Raw genomic sequence first — 24,735 nt, 5'->3', positions numbered from 1 at the left:
AATTGGCAGTTGATCCGAAACAGAGGACTCGTAATAATGTGTTTGAGTTCACGCCTACAAGATTTCCACTTCACATTTTGTGTAATTATACACAATTACGTGTATCTAATAAACTATACAATGTATGAAACAATTACAGCTTATGCAAGAACACTGGCATCATGAAAACACAACCTTCATAATGTTACCACAGTCATCTTTACTTATACCTTGTAAGCTTATATCACATGGGAATTCAATTTTTCGTTCTCTCACTTTTTTCAATGTTTTTTTAGCGCTGCACTTTTAAAAATTATCTAGCAGGAATTTTTAACATTCCACTGAACATTTGTGAAACTAATGTTCTCGTAAATTACATGTATATATTCAGATGGCCATCTTAAACAAGGAATTGTAATTCAATGCATCAATATTTATTTATACAATCTTAACATATTTATGTAATCTGTGTCTTCCTGCTAAGAAATTATTTAAGTTGTTTGTTTTAAGTAATCGCATCTTAAATTCCAGTCCTAAGTAAACAAACTTAAAATAATTATTCAATTAAAGTGTGATAGCATTTATGAAAAAAAAAATTTACTTCTTTAACGATTGACTGATTAAATAGCGCACCAGAAACTATATTGCCTTTAATAATTGAAATGTAAACAATATTGTTCTATGTCAAGGCAGTTTATCTAAACATAGCATAATTATGTTTACAAAGTTCTCCTTTGAGTTTTTCAATGTTAATCCCGTGGCTAGTTTTTACACTTTTTTCCTCTCCTTCTCCCTCGGGCACCTGGATCAGAGGAGGAAATGCATCTTTAGTGAACAGGACAGTTCCGTCAATATTTAGACAACAATGTGATCATTTTCCTGCCACTGGAATGCGCTGGGGATTTTCGGTTACAGCTTTACGTCAATATCAACAGAGACAGCATTAACATGTTTAACACTGCACATCCTCCGATCTCCCTGACTTTAATCAGCCATAGTATTTACTCATGTACGAGAAGGCCAGCCACCCGAAATTGCAAAATGTGAAGAGAAAACAAGAGAGAGCAAAAAAAAAGACATGAAGGAAAACAAGATAAGTGTTTTAACCACAAGCAGATGTTGAGGTTGCGTTTTTGCTGGCCTGCCAGCTGAGCCTACATTACCTGGTTCACCACACTCATTACATCTACCTGATATGTACCAGCAGGGTCCTTGTCTCTCCATCTAGACCAGATCATTAACTCTTCTCCACCTATACACTGATGTCTTAACTGTTAAACTTTACATTCTTACATGTACATTCTTACATGTACATACTGAGACCATCATTCTGTCTACAGTTGCTACAAGCATATTTGAAGTAACTATTGAGTTAAGACAGTACAGTAGTTAAGACACGGGTCTTTCAATCTCCTAAACACTCAAAATGTTCTGGCTCAATCCCAGTCTAATACAGTTTGGAAAAATATCCAGTCATGTGTTTACACCAATATCAGAAATACACGACACTATTCAAATGTTCACTTTTATTAATAATACCACCTCTACCTATTCATGACTTCACCTTGACACCAGCAGTAAATGTTCATGTTTAAATGTTTTAAATGTTTAACAGGACATTAGTATTAATTGTTCAGCATTAATGTGTATATTATACTACCTATAGATGTCAGATCTGTTTGAATTTGATCTGACTTACCTGCCTAGTCACACAACAGCAGCTACGACCTAACTTGAAATTAGTTTTTGTGCTGTGAAAATATGAGAAGTGTGATCTTCCCTGTGTGATACTGTGAGATCTCAGTGTGATACTGTGTGATCTCCCCTGTGTGATACTGAAGTAGGCTGCATGCAACAAACTACTGTACAATAGAATGTACAAAAACATCACATCACCCATTCAGAAATGTTCAGAGGTAATAAATGAAGTCAATGTTTTAACTTTATCAGAAGAATAGAAATATTCGACAAACCTCCCCCAAGCTATCTGCTCTACATGCACAACACTTCATGTATTTCATTAAGGCAGCTCTAAATTTTTTCTGCATCCATGTCGCTTAAAAATTTAGGTGTTTTTGGACTTTCTAAATCAATTTAAAAAAATATAATCTGTCTTGAAGGTAAGTTATGCTGCCTTAACTATGAAACTTGTCATTAACCATTTTCAGCTCAAATAACCACAGCTTGCTCCTACAAAAGACATGCGACTTAAATAGTTGAGTGACTTCAAGGGAGGTAATTCAGTGCAGCCCTTTTAATCACATCATGTGTTACCTGATAAACGCATGCTTACCTTAAGGTCCAGGTGGGCAATGCTCTGGTCATGCAGGTGCTTAAGGCCTTCCAGGATCTGCTTGATAAAGGCTGAAGCCTCCTCCTCACTGAGCTTATCCCGTTCTGACACATAATCAAACAGCTCTCCTCCTGACACCCTGTTACAAACACACAACAAAACAGGCTCATCAAACAACTGTTTTCAGCCTTCCTGGTGCATTTACTGGCACACTTCCTCACCACTGGTCATCTGCATAAATCATATAAGTCTTCAGCCTTCCTGGTGCATTTACTGGCACACTCCCTCACTACTAGTCATGTCCATGTACAATTATATAAGTTTTCAGCCTTCCTGGTGCATTTACTGGCACACTCCCTCACCACTGGTCATCTACATAAATCATATAAATTTTCAGCCTTCCTGGTGCATTTACTAGCACATTCCCTCACTACTAGTCAAGTCCATGTTCAATTATATAAGTTTTCAGCCTTCCTGGTGCATTTACTGGCACAATTCCTCACCACTGGTCATCTACATAAATCATATAAGTTTTCAGCCTTCCTGGTGCATTTACTGGCACACTCCCTCACTACTAGTCATGTCCATGTACAATTATATAAGTTTTCAGCCTTCCTGGTGTATTTACTGGCACAATTCCTCACCACTGGTCATCTACATAAATCATATAAGTTTTCAGCCTTCCTGGTGCATTTACTGGCACACTCCCTCACTACTAGTCATGCCCATGTACAATTATATAAGTTTTCAGCCTTCGTGGTGCATTTACTGACACACTCCCTCACAACTGGTCATCTACAGAAACAATTATATAAGTTTTCAGGCAAACTTACAACTTCCCAGTAAAATATCATCCCATGCTCCAAGTAAACTTCAATACACATTTCTAAAATCAATGGAACTCTCAGAATCAGGAAAAATGGGCAAGTTAGTCATAGGCGAAATTTATGGTCATGTAGGGCATTTGAAATTACCATGAAAAATATTTACCCTCAGTCCTGTATAAAATTTAATTTACATGTACATGATTGGTTTTTATCTTCAACACAAATCTATGTACTACAAATATACATTACAATAATCCTATGGATACAATGTATATCTGCAACTTTCCTAATCCAAGTACATGTAACTACATTTGTACATGTATGATTCTAAAGAATAAGAACATTTTAAAAGAAGAACTCAGTGCATCATGGTTCCTAGCTGCGACAAAACAACCAAATGGTAATTGCTGATCTGTTTATTCATACAGGTAGAATGACAATCAAGTTTCCTGTTCAGCTTCAAATGTCACAATATTGCTTACACATGTATTTACATGTATAGACAGATAAATGTAAACATGTTTACAAACCGATCCAAAAACTTCTGAGGTTTTCCAGTGCTACACTGATGTAACTGAGTGCAGGATTTAAAAATAACACAATGTAATGCTTCTGGAGGTACACACTTTTTAAAACCAAGTTAAACAAGTCATAACTCAAACAACAACCTTCCATGAAACACAAACAGGAAATCATTTAGCTGTACAACTACATCAATTCAGCTTTTCAGCAGATCAGTAAATATTAGCTGTGTGCTAATTTCCCTTCAAAAATACATACATTTACAATGCAGAATGTATGCATACAAACACTAATTTTTATACACAAGATTAGTTTGATGACATATAGTCAATGATCTAAAATTTCCTCCATGATGTTGCTATTTTTTCTTTTTTTTTTTTGATTCTGTGAGTTCTAGAAAATTCAAGTTTGTTGTACAGGTAGAATTATACCATACTGAATATCAGCTCCAAAAATGACATTCATTTGCCTCCAAACATTTTACATCATTAACAGTATTACTAAAATAATTAATAGAGCTTCTCATCCCATCCTAAATGGAAAGAAAGGGAAAGCAGCCTAGCATGTATCACCTATAATTTCGTGAAATTTTTCACCAACTAATCACCCTAATATTTATTTATTTCTTGATGTTTTATGCTGTACTTAAAGACTATTTCACTTATACAACGGTGGCCAGCATTCTAGCGGGGGAAAACCAGGCAGAGCCAAGCGGAAACCCAGGTTGCTGGGAGACCTTCCCATGTACTGCCATCTTGAGCTGGACTTGAACTCACATTGATCGCAATGGTGGGAGGCTCCTGGGCCATTGCACCATGCTGGCATGCTAGCCCTCTTCGCCACTGAGGCCTCTCAAATCACCCTGTTGTAAGATTAAAAGTTCTGGGGCCCATCTTACAAAGCTGTCCCAACACAACATCAACCACAATAGCATGGTAGCATATCTCTTTTAATATATGTTGTCAAATTACGACTGCTTTGTAAAACATGCCCCAGAAACCAGGGGATTATACATGTACATGTACACGCAGCTGGTACAAAAACACAGGTGAAGTTGCATGTGACTGTGAAAGACAAATACATGTACGTTCACACAGTTTTCAATAAATTTAATGGTAGTCATTTTTGTCAAGTGCACAAAGAAACTGTAGCCAAGTGAGCTTAAGTATTTTCCCTAAAAATTGACTTGACAAAAAAATGCATATTTAAAGGCCAATTGTTTTTCATGCTGAAACTCACATTTTCGCCAGACGATACCACCCTACTTTCCAAACGAGCCTTAAACTATCTCAAGAGATAATTAGAACATCAGGAGAAAATGTTCAAAACATCAGGTCAAATACACTCTACACATCACAGATATGCACACAGTTAATTTAAATTTACAGGTAAATAACTAAATGAGGAATAACCTGCACATTTTGTTTAAATTAATTGCCCCCCCCCCCCCCCCCAAAAAAAACCTGTACAAGAATGCAAAATAAAAGCCCATTATGAACTATCTAACCCCATTTGTTGGTGGGAGAACTCTTTATGTACATTTTTGATTGGGGCCAGTTTGTTTTGGTGGTATCTATGTATGGTGTATCTGAGGGTCCACCCCTAAAGAAAACATCAGCATGTACAGAGAGGAGGTTAAGCTTATATACACAGGTCAGCATGGCAGTCCTGTGCCAGCTTGCCATAGGCCTCTCACCTGTCTCCCTATCAACTAGCCAAGTTTGCTGTTCATTTTGCCAAAGTGGATTACATTCTGCGGAAGCTTGGGGCTGTACATGTGCGCGGATGTTGTGGCGGGAATGTTCGAGCCTCTGTGGGGGTTCTTTTGACCTCAAACGTGTTTCCTTACCTTTATAGTTCACACAGAGTTTTTTGCACACAGCACAGCAGGTGCCTCTCAAACCTACAGTGTGTTCATTTTTAACCACGCTGTACAAAACCTGGTTAAAGATGAAGGCTTACTTAAGATTATTTAATCTACTTATTATAATTTTACTTATTTTGCCATTTTAATTTTAAGATCCGTTTGAATTTTGTAGATATCACCTTGCTCATTTCCCAAATTAAGTTGAGAAAAGTTGTCTTCCTTATGATTTCATCACGCCTTAATCATTAATAATAATCAAAACACTGTATAACAAACTGAAATGCTCATGTAACAAAGTCCATCTTTAAAACAGGTTAAATGACAAAAAAGCACACATGAAAACATGGAAAATGTTTAATGAGAATCAACAAACCACTCAGAATACATGTACATTGGCCAGCCTGCCTGTACACCTCTGATAACGCCTCTGCATTCTGTTTTGTGCACATCAGCCCATACATGTATAACATATGCCTCCTCTCCCTGCATGCCCTGTGTAGACAGGCCAGATGAGAAGTCATTCCACCAGACACAACAAGCCCAGGTGACTGATGACAGGATCTCCTGACTGACGGCTGGCTGTTTACCTCAGGTACCCAACAGCCAACCTCTATCTCGCCTATCAATTTCCTGTGCTCAGGAGGGTATATGTGGATATAAAAGCTACCAGTACACTGTACATTAAAATCGATATGGAACTGCCATTAAGCCACAGGTCTCCATTCCACATCATACGGCCTTGGAGTTCAGCCCTTGCACATGGTCTTTCATTAGAACTACCTGTCCATGTTACTCTGTATTTGTCTGGCTTTTCCATCCCAAATGTAATAAAATTTGTATGTAAATGTCCATAATACAAAATGGAACAGTACCAGCTGAGAAACAAATGGAAAAGCTCTGTAGGTAAGAATTGGGCCCAGTTTCAAAAAGATGTCGCACATTTATGATAATCACACATATATGACACGGTAATTGTGACAAAATATCATACAAGTGTACAATAAAAACTGTCATATGCCACTTTGTGAAACTGGACGCTGGGCTATAACAGAGCTTCCATCAATCATCAGTGTATAGCAGGCGCACAAAAGCTGCTATTTACGGTAAAAAGTTACAGTGAATAATTCAGTGTTGTAATCCTTTAACAATTTGGCATGTTCACATCAATAATCCAAGGAGCAGTTTTTACACGCTCTACTCTGTGTTGATAAGCAAAGAGAGGAGGATTTTTTGTCCGTCCTATGTACCAACATTACTAACTACATGTAATTGGTTAGAAGGTTATCATCTATGGTCGAAAACTCTCTGCTGGCTTTCTATACCTTAAATCATACTGATTCCTCCCACACACTCAAACAGGAAGGAACCCAGCTGAACTGTCACTTGGAAAATTGAAAAGTACCCTGTTCTTCTGACATGTTATCAATTGGTTTCAAAAAATAATAACTGTAAATCTTCTCACACCTATAGCACTTTTTCAGTCAAATTTCTGTACACAATTATTATGAAAAGGACACTAGAAATGTCACTTAAGTTGCAAGTTTCATAACACTGTGCAAATTATTTCTCTACGCCCACAGTTCTCTCCGAACGTTTCAAAATATTGTTTACAGAGGTAGTTGAAAAGGTTGAAGAATTAGGGTATGGTTTTATTGGTATTGTCACGAGTGGCTTTTTTGGGTGGGGGTGGGGGGGGGGGGGGAAACAAACAATAAGTTTTTTTTGCATAAACATATACAGGGCGTATGTGTAAAATTCTTTAATATCATAATTTGAGTTGTGAGTAATCTAAACAGATCAAAAAGATCAGGTCTGCTTTCAATCTGTCACAGCAGAATCATATTCTATACACGTCAGTATAAAAAAAAAGGCTATGGTAGTGCGTTTATAGTAGTGTAGCATCAATGAAAAAATAACTATGCTTTAATAAAGTGACTGTGTACATATATAATTAAAGGTGTACAGGATAGAGAGTAAAACCAGAGCAGCGATGACAGTTTGATAGCTGGCAAATAGTTACTTGTTTTAATATCATGATATGAAAGAAGAGCTATGCTTTTAGGTGGGTCAGCAGATCCTTCAGTAATCATTTGTGTTATTTATATTTGTAAGTTATGTATCTACATAATTAGCAGTATTTTTTGGTTTATTTTTAAGTTGACCTGCATGACCACACCTGCGCATGTAATATGCAAGTAATAGGACTGCATCATGCACATATACACTAAAACTGAAATGTACATGTACATGTGTGATTCCCTTCTTAGTATTTGTACTTCTCCTGATATATAATCATCTTAATCGTGAGTTACATACAGGTAAACTCTGTCTACCTGTAAAAAAACCCTATACATGGTCTTCTTCTTTATCTCTTTAATCTCAGATAAAGAAATGGCCAAATTAATCTACTTCCGAGAAGACCCGTTGATATCCAGATGTGCAAATCCTTCAAAATACCTTTCAAATACACACTTCAGGTGTTAACAAAAAGAAAAAAAGAAAATAAACTTGCTGACCTTGTTTTTCCAATACTTTTCGACACTCCGACTCAGAAAATCTTCACTGATATCTAAATCTGCACTTCAGCATTTTTTCTTTAAAATTACCAACTAAGTTAAAATAGACTGAGCAGTTTTTTATCCGCAGGCCTGACCTACCTGCACATGTATCTTTATTTAGTTCTATAGATCAGACTAATCTCTGTGTCATGAAGAGCGCTTGTGAGTTTACAAACAAAGGAATGCAGAACTTCCTTTCAAGTATTAATTGTGTTACCCATTCACATTTCACCTTCACAGTGGCTGCTTTGTTCTGCTTGGCTGCTCTGACAGCTCTTATCAGCTAAATGTGGATGTTAATGATAAACATGCGTGCCAGATGGCTAGATTAATAAAACAATGTCCTAATAAATAGATTCTTTGGGTTGCTAATTTCCTTATCAGTCACTCCACATACAACTACAACTATATATTGTTTATATATTGTTTACATGTCTGTACAATTAGTACATATTTATAGTTATATCCACCTATATCAAAATTCCTTAACATTTCAACAGGGTTGTGTACATTTATAAATAAAAAAAAGCAGTCTGGAAGCATTTAGTTTAAAGTAACAATACACTACCAGCAATAAATGCTTTTTATTTAACTTCCAATGCCAAAAAATACTGTTTTGTACAAAACATCAACATACAAAATTTATATAAATACATCTACATGTAGGCAAAGATCTACATACTTGTATCACATGTGAAAACCAGACACACAATCTTGCTAATCTTGTTGTTCAAGTCTAAAACTTCTTCAATTTTACTTGCAATCAACAATTTAAAGATAATTTTAATGCTGGGAAGAGCCTAATTTTTCAGCTGACATAACAAGAAATTAAGAGAGACATATTACTGTACTTTTAGTCTTGTAGGAACAGAGGATGGTTGGATGGTTGACGTTTGAAATATTGTCAGGTAATATGCCCTGAGAAATAAACTTACTTGAAAAATGTGTTGTTGTTTTTCTCTGTGTGTTTGTCATCAGAAGTTGATCAGGTACAACACTGCATAAAATCTGCCTCCAACTAATATTTGGCCCTGCACATACATGTACCTCCATCTTAACCTCCAAAGATGATTTGGAGAGTCAGACTATGGAAGTAAATTGTGAAAAAATGAACAGAGCAGGCCATGGATAATGATGTAATATGCTAGATCAGACCATGAAGGTATACCACTTTATAAACCATGTCAGCTGGATCTATCATAAATGATGTTTTTACCAAGTTGGATGAAAGCTACACCTCCACTGCAATAAGTCTATACATGTGGGCACATGACGTTGGCACATGCATACATGTAAATGCTTTGGATTAAATGACGCACTCAACAATCTTTTTGTCATATGAAGGTGAGGAGTCATATGGTGTGTGTACATATACTGTGCCTTATTGTGGCAAGGCTAGTCAATGCTGCCAAAGTGCTGCCCCCACTGAAGCATCATGCTGAAGACACCAGATATGACACCCCTCCCAGTCATATCATACTGACACTGGACCAACCGGTCATGTTTCCTTGCTCTAACCTCTCAGTGCTGCGTGCGAAGCAACAGATACCATTTTTATACTCTCTGATATGACCTGACTCAGCTTTGATCCTGGGGTCTCCCGACTTCAACTCGTACGTGTATATACATTTTCATAACATAAATGTAAATGCAGGAACACTAGTACTTATATCCAGATTGGTGACCGAGGGCAACAAGCTATTATTATAGTCATAACAAAAAAATTAATGGATAAAAACTTGCTCATGTGTGAAAATGTACATATATCAAGTACAACAAAAAACTGTAGCTATACTGATCAAGGAATGATCACATGAACAAGGATAAACCCTTAATATTTGGGTCATTTGTTTATTTGATTTGTGTCTTACAAACTTGTGCTCAAGTCTATACTGAATCAGCCAGCGTTCATTTGTAATGAATGAGTAATGAATCACCAATTTACGCACAAAACATCATCGCAAAGGTAAGAATGAACAATAGGCTATACAATTTAGGCCAAAATTACACAAGGTGTAAGAAAGATTCTCCATTGTGTACATGTACTGCATGTTATCTTAAAGCTTAAAGAGAAAGAAACCGTTGGAATGTAGTATGCATCCCTAGAAAGACAAATGAAAACTGTATGTGAAAATTTCATAACTTATTTTTTTATAATTTCTGTTTCACCGAGTTAAATGCAGTCAAATATTTTCATTCTATGTTGGGCTTCACGGACAATTTTGATAACTGTACAAGTATCTTGTCAATGATGTCGCACAACATTTTCTACACCTTTATGTACTGTCCTGAATAAAATCCTTGTTAAGTGCACTTGCGCAATGTGTGACTACATGTGCATGAAAAAGCAAATCAGAAATTAAAATACCAATTGGAGGGCTAGAAAAAAGTTGACATGGTGTCACGGACGACATAAATATAGTCATACTTTATCAATGCCGTCTAAGAAACCTATCATACAATCGAAATACATGTATCTGACTACATTAAAAACAAGTAAAGGTTTTTTTCAGATTTTCAGCTTTTATTGGCCTTTCTACCGAAACATACTTACACTTTTATTTGTATCTATTCTCTTCCTTTAAAATACATGTACTGTTCATGTACCTCATAACTTTCTTATTTTCCACGCATGCTTCATGTACATTCATATGTATATTTACAGCAGAACTGAGTTGCATCCACAGCTTCTCCTCTTACTGACTCCCCTAGCTAGACATCCTGTGAAGCAATTTCTGCAAGCCTAGCTGCCACCTGAGCTTTTTATTTTTTCTGTTCATGCTCCAGATTTATTTCAACAAATCTGAGTTTGAAGCAAATCTGGAATTTGAGTGGACCCAGCTGAATGTCCCTCAGTCTAAAGGAGAACTATTGCAGGCATTCTCACAGGGCCTGGTGAAACATTACAGCCAAGATAGCTATGTCAGAGAAATACACTGTACATGCATATGTCCTTGTTTTGCTGGATGACCAGAATACCCTGTGTAAATTTACCACCCAGACCACTTGCAGGTCTATACTACATTTATCTATTTATTTACATGTATCTGTTTTCAGCTTAACATCCTGCTCAAGCATTTGTCACTCAGATATATGTTTAGTATGGCAGCTAGTTTTAGACAGATGAAACCAGAGTGTTCAGGACAAACCAACCATTTTTATCAAGGCTAGCTGCTGAACTTCCCTACATGTGACACACACACCTGCAGGTCCTGTTAGTGAAAAGAGTATGTACATGTAAGTGGTCTTCAACAAATGAAAGACCATTCAACCCACCACACATATTACTAACATCCAGGTAACAGGAAAAATGAGCACATGGGGAGCAGGAAATTCCCTGGCAAAGGCCTGGACTAGATATAGTTTGCTGTGGTTTCCATAAAGTTTCTTTCCCAACTCACTCAGACAGACTCAAACAAAATTACAACTTCATTACCCTGGTGTTATCATCAGTGTACCAGTATTTACATAGAGCACATACATTGCAATCTGGGCACATGGATGCATACATATTGCAACAAACTGTTACATTCTTAAAAAAAAAACTGTGATGTACAGTAAACACTTCAGCATACATATACATATAATGACATAAGTAAGTTTTATTTAAATCTATGTTACAGTATCAAAAATGATGAAACAACTCAATATTGCAGTGCTACAGATATGGTGCGTCCAGGCATAAATACTCTTGAAATGTTAGGTGATACGCCTCCAAAATTAAAACAGAGCACTGTATTCGCCCGAAGATTTGTGTGTACCCTCGAAGAATTGTGTGCACGCCCAAGTTCCCCAAAGCTATGGACTAAAAATATCATGAGAACAGCCAGCAACATATGTACATAAAAACTTCAGGTCTGTATTATATGGTGCCAATAATTAAAGCACAAAATAATAAATTCTTGACTTCTAATGTGGGCCCATATTTGGATTTAGACTGTATCATGAACCGTTTTATCATCTTTTGACTCAAAGACAACAGTTAACAAGTTTCTACAGGCCAAGAAATGTTTCGACAGATGAAAGAAAATTTACCTGTTGCATCAGGCAGGTTATTGTAGAAAAAAATAATACTGCAAACCCCGCTTATGCAAGCACAAGAAATGAAAAGTACACCATAAAATTGTCAGTGAATTATTGAAATAAACTCCACACGTTGATTCAAAATAAATGTATTAACTTCATTCAAATTCATACCTCTTGTGGAAGAACTGAAATTGAGCAATTTTTATGTAGGCTTACATCTACATGTATACCTGGTAGTCCTACATGTATATGACTACAAAGGAAAGAATCTCTGTACATGTCGGCTTACGTATACATGTATGTACATGTTGGCCTCTGTCATTACTTCACCCTCTTTCACTCGATCAACTTCACACTTTCCAGTTGTATTACTGGTGTCCCAAAATAGGGGAAGTGTTAAGTATTTGAAAAAACAAAAAATGTGTTCTGCAGTAGCTCATACCTGGAAAGTCGGAAGTAACGTACCGGTACTTCTTCTCTTTCAAAGTCGGGAGTACTATACTCCCTCTGACGAAAAATTACCTGTAGCAATGATGTTGGCTAGGAGATCTGAATGCATGAACTCAAGAGGCGAAAGGTTACACTGGAGTCCAAGTGCCTGTTCAATCTACAGTACATGTACATACGCACATGTAGATGACTCTTATACAACAGTATATGTTGCACATGCATGGGCAGGCTAGAAGAGAAGACCCCATTACACAATAATCAATATATATGAATGGTCCTCATTACTGCTGGAGTGGGAGTTATCAGGCTGGGGCACATAAGTGATCATCCATTGATTATACACTGTTAGTTCATCTCTAACGTTAGAGTAAGAGACATGGCAAATATGACTGCCCAAGTTGTTCTTAGCCAAACATTAACATATAACATGGGAAGTCAGGAATAAAAAAGCAAAACGTTTGTTTACGCAACCTCAGAAAAATTGATAACACACAAGTTGATTACATAGGCATAGAGTCAATAGAAAATCACACATGAATTGTACACTTGTGCTTGTATAAAATGAATAGCGACAAGAATGCTCCATTGTACCTGTTGGAAAAACATGTAACCAAACCAATAAGTGTGATGACAATGGCTGAACTATTGCAGTGATCGATGCCAACAAAGGAAGTGAAATTAATGTCAGTTTTTGTTATGCATAGATCCATGTATTCACATGTGGGTATCATGTAATCCAGTTGCTATATGTACTGAAGTGGGGAATGCTTCCTCTAAAAACACAGGTAAAAAATGATCTATATATCCACGTAGGTCTACATGCCCATTTACGATGTACCTGTACCACTGTAATTCTTCAACCTTTTCACATGTTTGCAAGGTATTTATCCAAGCTTTATATTCTGAAGGCATTACTGTGCAGACTGATAACATCAGACTTTTTGTCAGGCCCTGCAATTGGCCAATCCAACCAATGCAGTTTTTGTCTCCAAAATCAAATTAAAAATGTTACTAAACTGCACTGAAATTTGGTTGTATATATGCGAAAAATGTTGAGGAATTAGGCTGCTCCATGTGAAAACATTATATATTACAGCCAGATCTACAAGGCCATTCAGGAAACCCGTATACATACAGTACATGTACATGTACATGGGGTATGGGTGTTACTAGTTTGGAAACCAAACATGCAGTTATATTAACAAATATTTAATACATGCAAAATAATTGTTTGTTTTGAGTAAAACTGTTGTTGATAGTTTTATAAGGTCATTTATATTATATTGTCTAGCTGTGTGTGATAAGCTCCTTATTTAAGAAAAAATAAAAAGTTTAAAACTTCCTGAATGGGATCCTAAACGTGCTAGATTAGCCCCCTGGTATATTTCAGAGTAAGCTTTTCGTCAGCTTTTCTTCACCATGAAATACATTTACTACATTTTCCATGTAACACGTTCTGCTTGATTCTAATTTATTCATTACTCTTAAGAATTTTTTCTGAAGTTTGTTAAATTTATCATCAGAAAAACGTACGAGAAGTGTTGGCCTCAAAAGTATCATTTTAAGGCATTTATGTGCTTCTTAAAGTGCTTTTTTTTATATACCACACTTTAGGCGAAATACACTAGTCCTATTGGGGTGACTTACATGTACATTAAGCATGGGTAAACTGTGCATTTCGTCTGCTATGAAGGGACCATCTTCAGGAAATAATTTTCCACTGTACATATATGCATGTATGAGGCATGCTGTACGTACACCACCGGTGTTATAGAAAAACAGTTACAGGATACAGATTATTTCAGACAACTATGTGATTATCACACCCATTCCAGCAGACTAGGAGTGTTACCTGTATTTGCACACCTACATCTGTACTTCCCAAGCCCCTGACTGTGTCAGGTGTTTGTTAATGGCACACCGGTGTGATTGCGTGTCTCAAATCCAAAGGCTTCACCTTGTACATGTACATGTATTTGAAAAATATCTGATACAGCGAGCCTGAAGATAGGTGTATGATATTTTGAAAAACAACCTTGTGGAGAAAATAGTAAGAACCATATTTTCTATGTTAAATAATATCACATCCAGATTGCTGGACGTTATGGGTCTTAGCACTTTCTCCCAAGGGTTGTTTATCAAAATGTTAGGCTCCTATCTTTGGGCTTGAACACAAATCACATCAATGATTCAATGAATACTTACAGTTCAAGGATTAGGATGACATTATCAGCTGTTTCAAACACCTCAAACAGACTGATGACATTTGGGTGTTTCATTTGACGCAGTATCTCGATCTCTTTCTGAATGTCCTCGATCCTTGCGCCTTTCCTTCCTCCACCACGGCGTTTGCGAATAAACTTGCCAGCGTACTCCTTCCCGGTGGCTAAGTGACGACATCTTTTCACTACCGCAAACTGACCACTGTACAAACACACCAAACGAAAACATTTGATTCATTTTTACCAATGGTAATAAACACTTCAGAAATCTTAAATTCACAACTAATTTGGATTATTTCAAATCAAGAGCTCACAACCTAATAATATAAAGACTGTGACCTGTCCACTGCATGTATGTATCTGATATACTTTCTAAGGAAGTTCACCATTGCAACCAATCAACACTCACTACAATACAATTTACATATACAGTATACATGTATATGCTTGTATAATAATCATAACCATACTTATTTCATTCAACACTAACATGGCCAGAACAAGAGTGTACAAAAAAACAACTATCAAATGTCATCTTCACAGGAAATTAATACGTAATGACAAGGGAAGAGTAAAAAGTGACAATATACATGTGGACAGTGCATGTAAAAGTACCATGTGATAACCTTAGCCACCCACACAGACATATACACCCTGTACGTGTGGACAGTGCATGCAAAAGTACCATGAATACAGCATGTGATAACCTTAACCACCCACACAGACATATACACCCTGTACGTGTGGACAGTGCATGCAAAAGTACCATGAATACAGCATGTGATAACCTTAACCACCCACAGACATATACACCCTGTACGTGTGGACAGTGCATGCAAAAGTACCATGAATACAGCATGTGATAACCTTAACCACCCACAGACATATACACCCTCTACGTGTGGACAGTGCATGCAAAAGTACCATGAATACAGCATGTGATAACCTTAACCACCCACACAGACATATACACCCTGTACGTGTGGACAGTGCATGCAAAAGTACCATGAATACAGCATGTGATAACCTTAACCACCCACACAGACATATACACCCTCTACGTGTGGACAGTGCATGCAAAAGTACCATGAATACAGCATGTGATAACCTTAACCACCCACACAGACATATACACCCTGTACGTGTGGACAGTGCATGCAGAAGTACCATGAATACAGCATGTGATAACCTTAACCACCCACACAGACATAACACACCCTGTACGTGTGGACAGTGCATGCAAAAGTACCATGAATACAGCATGTGATAACCTAAATCACACACACAGACATAAGATATACATCTTGTACGTGTGGACAGAGTAGAAAATCTGGATGTGCCAAGTTAAAAACATGTACAATATACCACGGTAAAGCCACATCTGATCCTTTGACAATGCAGCATGTATTTGTTTTTCTTTATTTTTTTTTTGTTCTTTTAAAAAAATTACACCTTTTCAGGAAAGTGTCAATAACCACTGTATACACCATATATAAACTGTGTTGTTAGGTTTCTTATGCCCAGTGAACCATGATTACATGTACATCATATTGTGTATTTGTGTATGTGCATGTTGTATAGGTTAGTTGTGAGCATGACAAGTTACATGGCAGGTAAATACACAATTTATGATGTTTTCCCACATTAACAAGGGTCGTATCTGATCATGTGACTTCACATGCATGTGTATATGCAGGTAGAAATACCTGTAGATTCCTGTCACCTTGCACGGAACTTTTCAAGCCATCAACATTTCAGATTTGTATAGACTAAGTACAGCTGAACGTACAGGTGTGTCAAATTCCGTGTTGTGTGCTGATTGCTTAGTATCCGTGACACTCAACTACAGGTACTCCACATGAACACAGGGTGTAGCAAAACCTGCTTTTGCACCTAAATGGTTTGTTAACCTGATACTCACAAAATAGTGTTTACAGCATTCATGTACATACATGATAAAATCTGGGACAGTTTGTACTTTTATTTTGTTATTTTTCATTTGATTGGCATGTAATACCAGAACTGGGCACAGCTCGAAGAATACCACGGCCCATGATCAGGCACCTGACAAATCTCCTGACATAAACCTGCCAATAAGCCAGCAAAAATCATTGATTCAAGCAGGTTACATTTGTAAATCTGGGTACATTTTATCAGTGCAATCAACCATGTATCAGTACTTTTAAACTTCAAATATTATATTGAGCAGTTATAGTGATGAGGAGTCGGGGCAAGTCCATGCTGCTAACACATGTACACTGTATGTGTAATTACAAAATTCCTTACCGTACAACATTATACACTAATCAATCAATCAATCAATTTATACTAGGACTAGGTGAACACACCTACACTAACTCTTCTAATTTTGGTGACAGATATTAGTAGTTCTGAAAGCGGAATATTTTTATATGTTTCTTTCACAGCTTTTTGGAAAAGTAAAGATATGAGTATGTTGTTCATTAGATGGTCTAACCATGTGAGAAAAAAGAAATTAATATTCCTGCTACAATTACATGTATACTGCCTAGCAGACCAAATGTCCCAAAACTTGCAAGAAATATGGTATGTAGGTAAATGTACATATAAAATTAAAATTGCTATCCACACATCATACATGTACATACTAAGGTTCACACAAACATCACCATACTGGTTTTTTATTACAAGTCACAGAAGAACGGTCTGCCTTACACATTTAATGACAATGTTACCTGGAAGCAAAGGTTGAAATTCCTACATAATTACAGGCTAGCCTCGATAAATCACCTGGCTGGGTTAAAGGGTTTTGCCCCGGGCTACAGACCATTGACATCTATCACCTATTAAACCCTCACAAGGCCAAGTTGGTTAGGTCAATACAAAGGGCGGATGGGTCAAAGGACTTGGAAGTATCAGCTGTTCTCAGCCCAGTGAGACACTTGGTCAAGTACATGTATCAACACTGGTTCAAAGAGCCCTGTCAGGTGTGGGCTAGCTAACATAACACAAGATCACAGATCACAGCCAGCATGGAAAGTGCTTCGTTTACAAAGTCAAGTCTACAGTTCCCAAATGTATCACCCAACGATTCTGAATGGTTGAATGAAGACAGAGCTAATGGCACTATTTTACATGAAGTTTTAGTTATCCCATAATTTTCCATGCAAACCAAAAAAATACAGCGTGATTATAAAACCATCGGCTCATGATTGACTCCTATCTGCTCAGAAGCTTGATCTGCCAACTGCCAAGTCTAACATAGACACATCTTGTTCTTGTATCCGCTGCCTACAACCCTTTTCTTATCTGATTTATAGTGACTTGCATTATTAACGAAGAACAACATCGACAGACATCATTAATTTTTTAATGACCATAAAATCAGCCAACTGGGCGATACCTTCATATCAAGCCAGAAAAATATATATGTTCTGGTCCAATTTATACATGTTATCTTTGTCTGTTCTAATTTTGTAAACAGGGTTATTAAACCACTAAGAACTAATCATGCATGGATATTCATGCTACTGTGTATCTAATTGAGGTTTTACGTCGTACTTAACAATCGTTCAGTCAAACAACGAGGAAGAGTCCGGGTGAGTCCATGCTACTAGCATATGCCCTAGATGACCTTTGTCCATGACTTTAGTTCCTTATTTTTCAAGATTTTAGAAGTTTATGGATTTTACAAAGGAGGTTTGGTTGAAAGGTAGGATTATATCCTACTGGGAAAATGTAAACTTTAGCACCAGAAGTACTATCTCTTGACATTTGATTCCAAAAAAGCTGTTTTGTAGTCAAATTTTTAGGTCATGTAGAATATACACGTATGTGTAATTGAAAATTTTGTGAGCACAACATAACACACCAACCAATCAATCAATCAATATTAGGTCTATGTGAGCACACATGTAGCTAAAGGCTTTACATACACTTGTAAAATGATACTTTGTCATTTTATGTGTAATAATGTGGAATCTGTCTGAATGCATAATTTTCCGGATTCAGCACTGAAGTGATAATAACAACAGGTACCCTAAATGACCATAAATTTTGTCCATGACTAACTTGCCCATTTTTCCAATTCTGTGAGTTCTATTTATTTAAGAAAGGTGTTTTCAGGCTTGGTTAGAGGGTATACTCCAGAAAATTGTAAGTGTCAGCCCCTAAAATAATATTTTGTGACATTTAACTACCCCCAAAAATGCACTTTTGTGGACAAACTTTTAGGTTTACAGCATTCCATATAACTTGATCATGCAGAAGTAAATGTGTTTGTGCATGAACGCATGTTTGACTATCACAATCTGATGTCTGTAATCCAGTGTGATGTCGGTAATAATCATTTACACATCGCATATAGATCTGCTGAAGTCCACAGGTACACATGTACACATGGACAAAGTGTCTGCAGGCATTTCCAGCTACTGTAATTTAATGTTATGATAAAATCGCTACGATAACCATCATTGCGTTAATTATTTCTGCAGGGCATGCTGACACAACATGTACACATCGATATGTAGTGTTTCTCAGGTATGCCATAGTGAATCTCGGGAATTTGGCTAGATTCCAGGGCCTCGTACTCACACTTATTACGCTCATGCCTGCTATTAGGGTACAGACACATGTACAGTACAGCATGCAAATCTACCCTTTTTCTTCAACCTCTTCAACCACCTGTCCAACCAATATTTTTGCAGAACTTACATCTTTACTGACACAAAAAAATTATTTTTGGCATCATTTTATGTAAAAATCTGACTGAAAAAAGGTCCTCAGTGGTTGAAAAGGTTGAAGACTTACAATGTTTGATACATCCACGTATCACTTTGACCTACAATTTATAACATAAATCACCACAATGCTGCTTAAGCAGTGTTAGTCTATAAATCATACATTCATTTATAATGTGAACATGCAATGCCAGCTCTTACAGTTTAAGAGAGGAAACAAAGCTGGACAAACCAAATAATGGTACAAGTACTGTACATGCATTGCATGATTACATGGACACGTGTATGTCATCCTTAAAGACCAAATACAGCTTTTTACTTGGACACACTGTTAATAGGCTAATTTAGGCTGAAATATGTTCACATTAAGAAATTTTAACTTAATAATGTCTTGCATAGCAAAAATTATACTTATTTATTGTATTTATTCACCATAAGTATATTTACAGTAAACATATCTACAGAAAATAATGCTTGTCGGGAACAAAGTCACAAAAGGGTTGATCTATCCCGCGGAAGTACATGTACAAGTATAAAGGATACTGTCAATATTACTTATACATTTTTGAGAATTTAGTTTACATGAATATAAGGAATTCTTAACATGCACATTTGCTGTAATTTGGATGCCTCTATTTAAAATTATATCAAAATGCCCTTGTATTTGGCCCTGTCGTTTAGTATAGATGTCATATCCCTAATACACAGTACATATAATCCAGGACATCACTACCTGACCTGTACATGTCTCCCTCAGAAATCAAAACAGGACATCATTTCATAACACAGAACAGTGAGATTTGGCTGTGCCTGTATTACACAGGTAAGTCTGACCTCATCCTCAGGTCAGCGGTATGGCCACAAAGGGATTATTAAAACAATTAAATCCAGGTCCTATACTTAGACACGAGTGACCTGAGTCATATATGTGTATACATTGTTTATGGTTGTTTTGGTCAACAGATCTAACACGCCTAAGCAGCTCTTAGCGCGGATTAGGATAAAAAGCCAGGACTAAGTTGCTCAACAGCTCCTAATGGATTTGAATTCTGAGTGTAAATGTTTAAACCACACGCATGTGTCATTCTTTTCAGTTTCATGAATGAACACCCAAGTGACAACTATTTAAATCTATTTATTTATTTGATTGGTGTTTTACGCCGTACTCAAGAATATTTTACTTATATGACGGTGGCCAGCATTATGGTGGGTGGAAACCCGGCACAGCCTAGGAGAAACCCACGACTATCCGCTTGATGCTGGAACACCTTCCCACTTACGGCCGGAGAGGAAGCCAGCATGAGCTGGACTTGAACTCACAGCGACCGCATTGGTGAGAACAACTATCTAAATAGTGGATATTTTAAATAGCCTATAAACTTACAGGAGTGTCTCTCCCCCCACTCCCTCCCCCAACACACACTTCCATGCCCCAGAAATGTTTACTATGACTGTTATGTTATGCTGAACCACACAACATGTAGTTTTCTTATACACCCAATAAAGTAACACTGCTGTCCATGATAACAGATAAAAACAGTTTATACAACAAAATATAAATGTACTGCATTTCACTTAAAAATCAGAAGGTTTCAAGAACAATCAAGTTTTACTTGAGTCTGATTGATTCATCCACCCTATAGGGCCACTCACATGTAGGATGTTTTGTGAGGTCTTTATGCGCTTCTAAATGTACATTTTTAGTATTACATACCAAATTTTAAGTGAAATACCTTATAAAATATATCAAAGAAATAAAGAAAAAACAGCAGGTTAAAGTGTGCTCATAAAATATGCAAGTTCAGTACACCAAGGTACAGAAAGTTTGTAAATTTAGGCTAGATTCTTACCTACAAATAAACAGCCAGCTGGCAAAGAGCAATTAGACAAAGAGCGCAGGCTGGTAATTTAATATAGCGTTCTAATTGTGGATGAGATGATTGGAGTCAGTGAAGCGTAACAGGATAAAAATTATATAAAAAACAAGATAATGAGCGATGATCATCTGCTGTAACCTACAGCTGCATGCACGCTTAGTCTTAAACCGCAAAGCATAACCAGTTGCAGGGCTGTAGTAGCTTACATACATGTACTGTATGCGTCTATTTGCAAACAACATTTGAAGAAACAGCAAACATTTTTTCTTGTGCCAGTCTGTTTTTTGAAAGTTATGGTATATGTAGATGTACACTGTATGCTCAGAGGGTTAGCCAGAAATGTGAAAGACGGGGTCCAAACATCCCCTATTGGGAGCCATTTTGTTATAGCAGGTTGTCCAGATTTCAGTTTCCCTCATCACTACAATGTTAAAAGCGCCAAAAACAGGGTGTCCTAATGGAACCAATTTTTTATTTCACTTGTCCAAGTGATGGGTAGCTGCTTAACCCTAAGTACATGCTTCTGAAAGATGTAACACTATATAATTAAAGAGCAGCTACATGTATATGTACTAAAATTTTTCCCCCAAAAATGTAATTTTAGAGGCTAATTAATATCATTAAATATTATGTTTGGTGCTGCAGATCACATTTTTCCAGTGGGATATCATCCTACCTTCAAACAAACCTCACAACACCTTTCTAAGACCAACAGAGCATTCAAAAATCATAAAAATGACAGATTTAGTTCTGGACAGAATTTTAGGTCATTTACTTAAGGGTGTATGCATATACATGTATAAGTAGGCCTGTATGCACAAAAAAGATGCCTAGATGCACAAAAAGATGCCTAGATACACACCCAATACACATACACATATGTGCATTCGATGTGCATCTAGGCATCTTTTTGCAGCTTTTTTGAACTAAGCACGATGAAGTGAATTAACAAAAAGGTATGGAGCATATATTATTTAAACATGTACACTGTTCAAAATGTTTCCTGTTTTGAGATCTTTAGGGTGATGATCTCAACAAAAGATGATCTAAAGGTGTAAAATGATTCAAAATTCATTTGTATCATTATACAACAATATATGAAAGTGGATAAAATACAACAAACAATCATTTATATGTTGAAAATTGAATACCAGTTCTAAACAGATAAAATTTTGTAGCAGTGCAAAACATGCATTTTGTAATGTTTACACTTTTGTGCAAGATGCATCATGCTGACATTACATCTATACGCAGCTGAAAAACAGGCAGAGTGCCACATTTGAGACCTGATACAATTTGGATGACAGATCTATATACAACACAATAAATACAAAGATGTATCTATTTGATTTAGCAGTTTACGGTCATCCATGTTCTGTAATTCTTATCACATGTTCCCAAGGTGTTTATTCAAGCAAATTGTGATGGCCCTGAAATTGGCCAGGCCAATACAAAGTAGTTGAGGAATTCGGGCACCTAAGAAACTCCACAATGATGACGAAAAGCACTTGCAAATGCACATACTGGATGGTATATGTAAATGTACTGTATATACTACAGGCTTTACATACGCATTCTGATCAAACCATGAAGCCTCACTCTTGTAGCCCATAAGGGTGATCTAATGCCTCAGGTATCTGATCTCCATAACTATACCCTGAGTTTTACAGGCCACAAAGGGTGGGCGCAAATTCTACCTAACACATTGTACACTGAGATACAGTAGAAATGGCTATCAATCATACTGCCACAGCATACCTTATTTCTAACAAAGACTTGCATGACTTTAACTGAAAGGGTACACACAATTCTTCAAACTCTTTGCATGTTTGCAAAGTGTTTAATCATGTTAATTCTGAGGGCATTACTCTATGTAGACTGAAATTATACTTTTTGTGAAGCCCTGAAATGAGCTAATCCAACGAATGTAATTTTGCCTCCAAAATCAAACTAAAAATTTGCACAAATTGCACTAAAAGTTGTTCTTTTATAAGCGAAAGTGTTGAGGAATTAGGGTATACGGTAAAATGTATAGCTTAGCTAATGTGTACTACTGTATAACATTACCTTGAACGAATAGTCTAATGGTACAGGCAGATACACTAACTTGCACATACATGCCTTTAATTGGCTCAAAAATCCACCCTCCTCGCATTTATGCTGATTTGCATACACACATGACACATCCATCATAATTGGAACTTCAAGGTTTTATAATAGTTGTATTAAGCTAATAAAATTTACTGAGCTTTCATACAGAATTAACATTTATTATAATCTAACATACGAGTTGCCTCGCATAATAAACAAAATAAGTAACTATACAAACCGCCACTTTATTGTTGGTGAATACTGAAGCTCATCATTAAGACAATTTACGACAGCTGTGTGGGTGGGCGATGGATGTCAAGATTTGAAAGACAGAAGAGTATTCATATTGCATAAGGAAAATCCACCACATGACAAGTGCCATGGTACTATCCATATCCATTTGACAAAGTAGTTTGGTACTGCCTTAGTCCGGTACTTTGGTATGTATATATATATATATATATATATATATATATATATATATATATATATATATATATATATATATATGAAATGTGGGTGTATGTCTTGCAGACCAAAAGGTCGCCATATCATAGATTTACATCACCAACACATTTATGACATCTAAAAAGTTTTCTTTCTTCTCATTAAGTAACACCCTTCACTCTTCACCTTTGACCAGTTCTTGAATAAGATTAAAAACCTGATCTGCAGTAGAACTGAAAATGCACAATAAATAACAAAAGACAACGAATCCAACAAAATAATACCTGAATGCATTTATGCAATCCAAGCACTCCAGAATGTCAACTGAGATGACAGCCAAACAAATAAGTTCTTTATATGACTAATTCTTTCAGCCCTTCAAATGCATGCATACATACATACATATACATTCATATTGCTATACCGCATGACTTGGCACAAACACACACAAGAATGCCTTTCACAGCCACTCACAGTAATATGAGGGAATCTTCTAGAAAATCTGCTATAAAACCTGAAATATTTGTTGTTTTTTTTTTACCAACATGTTGATTTCCATATTAAAATTGCGACAAATATTTCAACACATAGAAAATAATGAAAGCTGAACGAAAAATATAAACAACACCTTGCTCTGTCTTCCCTCCCCCTCCCTAAACCTACAACTGTTATGTTTACTTAATTCATGTATTGCCATGAAGTGTTCACAAATTTTAAAAATGTGCTTATATTAAGTTATAAACTAAGCCATCTTAAAATCTTAAGACAGTTTGTTAGTGTGCTAGCGCAGCGTAATGGCCTCTCACCAATGCGGCCTCTGCGAGTTCAAGTCCAGCTCATGCTGACTTCCTCTCCAGC

At 36.6% G+C, this 24,735-nt stretch overlaps 1 protein-coding gene across 1 annotated transcript in view; it reads right to left on the bottom strand.

The window, feature by feature from the left end:
* The window catches only part of LOC135472564 (death-associated protein kinase 1-like), a 77,693-nt gene that overhangs the window by 48,219 nt on the left and 4,739 nt on the right, over positions 1–24,735 (bottom strand). Inside the window, exons 2-3 of the mRNA XM_064752120.1 lie at positions 14,728–14,946; positions 2,273–2,411 (exon numbers count right to left, since the gene is read on the bottom strand). Coding sequence (XP_064608190.1) covers positions 2,273–2,411; positions 14,728–14,946 — 358 coding nt within the window. The remainder of the gene's footprint in view (positions 1–2,272; positions 2,412–14,727; positions 14,947–24,735) is intronic.

Source organism: Liolophura sinensis, chromosome 8, assembly GCF_032854445.1.
Source record: "Liolophura sinensis isolate JHLJ2023 chromosome 8, CUHK_Ljap_v2, whole genome shotgun sequence".
NCBI lineage: Eukaryota > Metazoa > Mollusca > Polyplacophora > Chitonida > Chitonidae > Liolophura > Liolophura sinensis.
The sequence above is the reverse complement of the archived record's forward strand: the minus strand, read 5'-3'. Positions and strand labels throughout refer to the sequence as shown.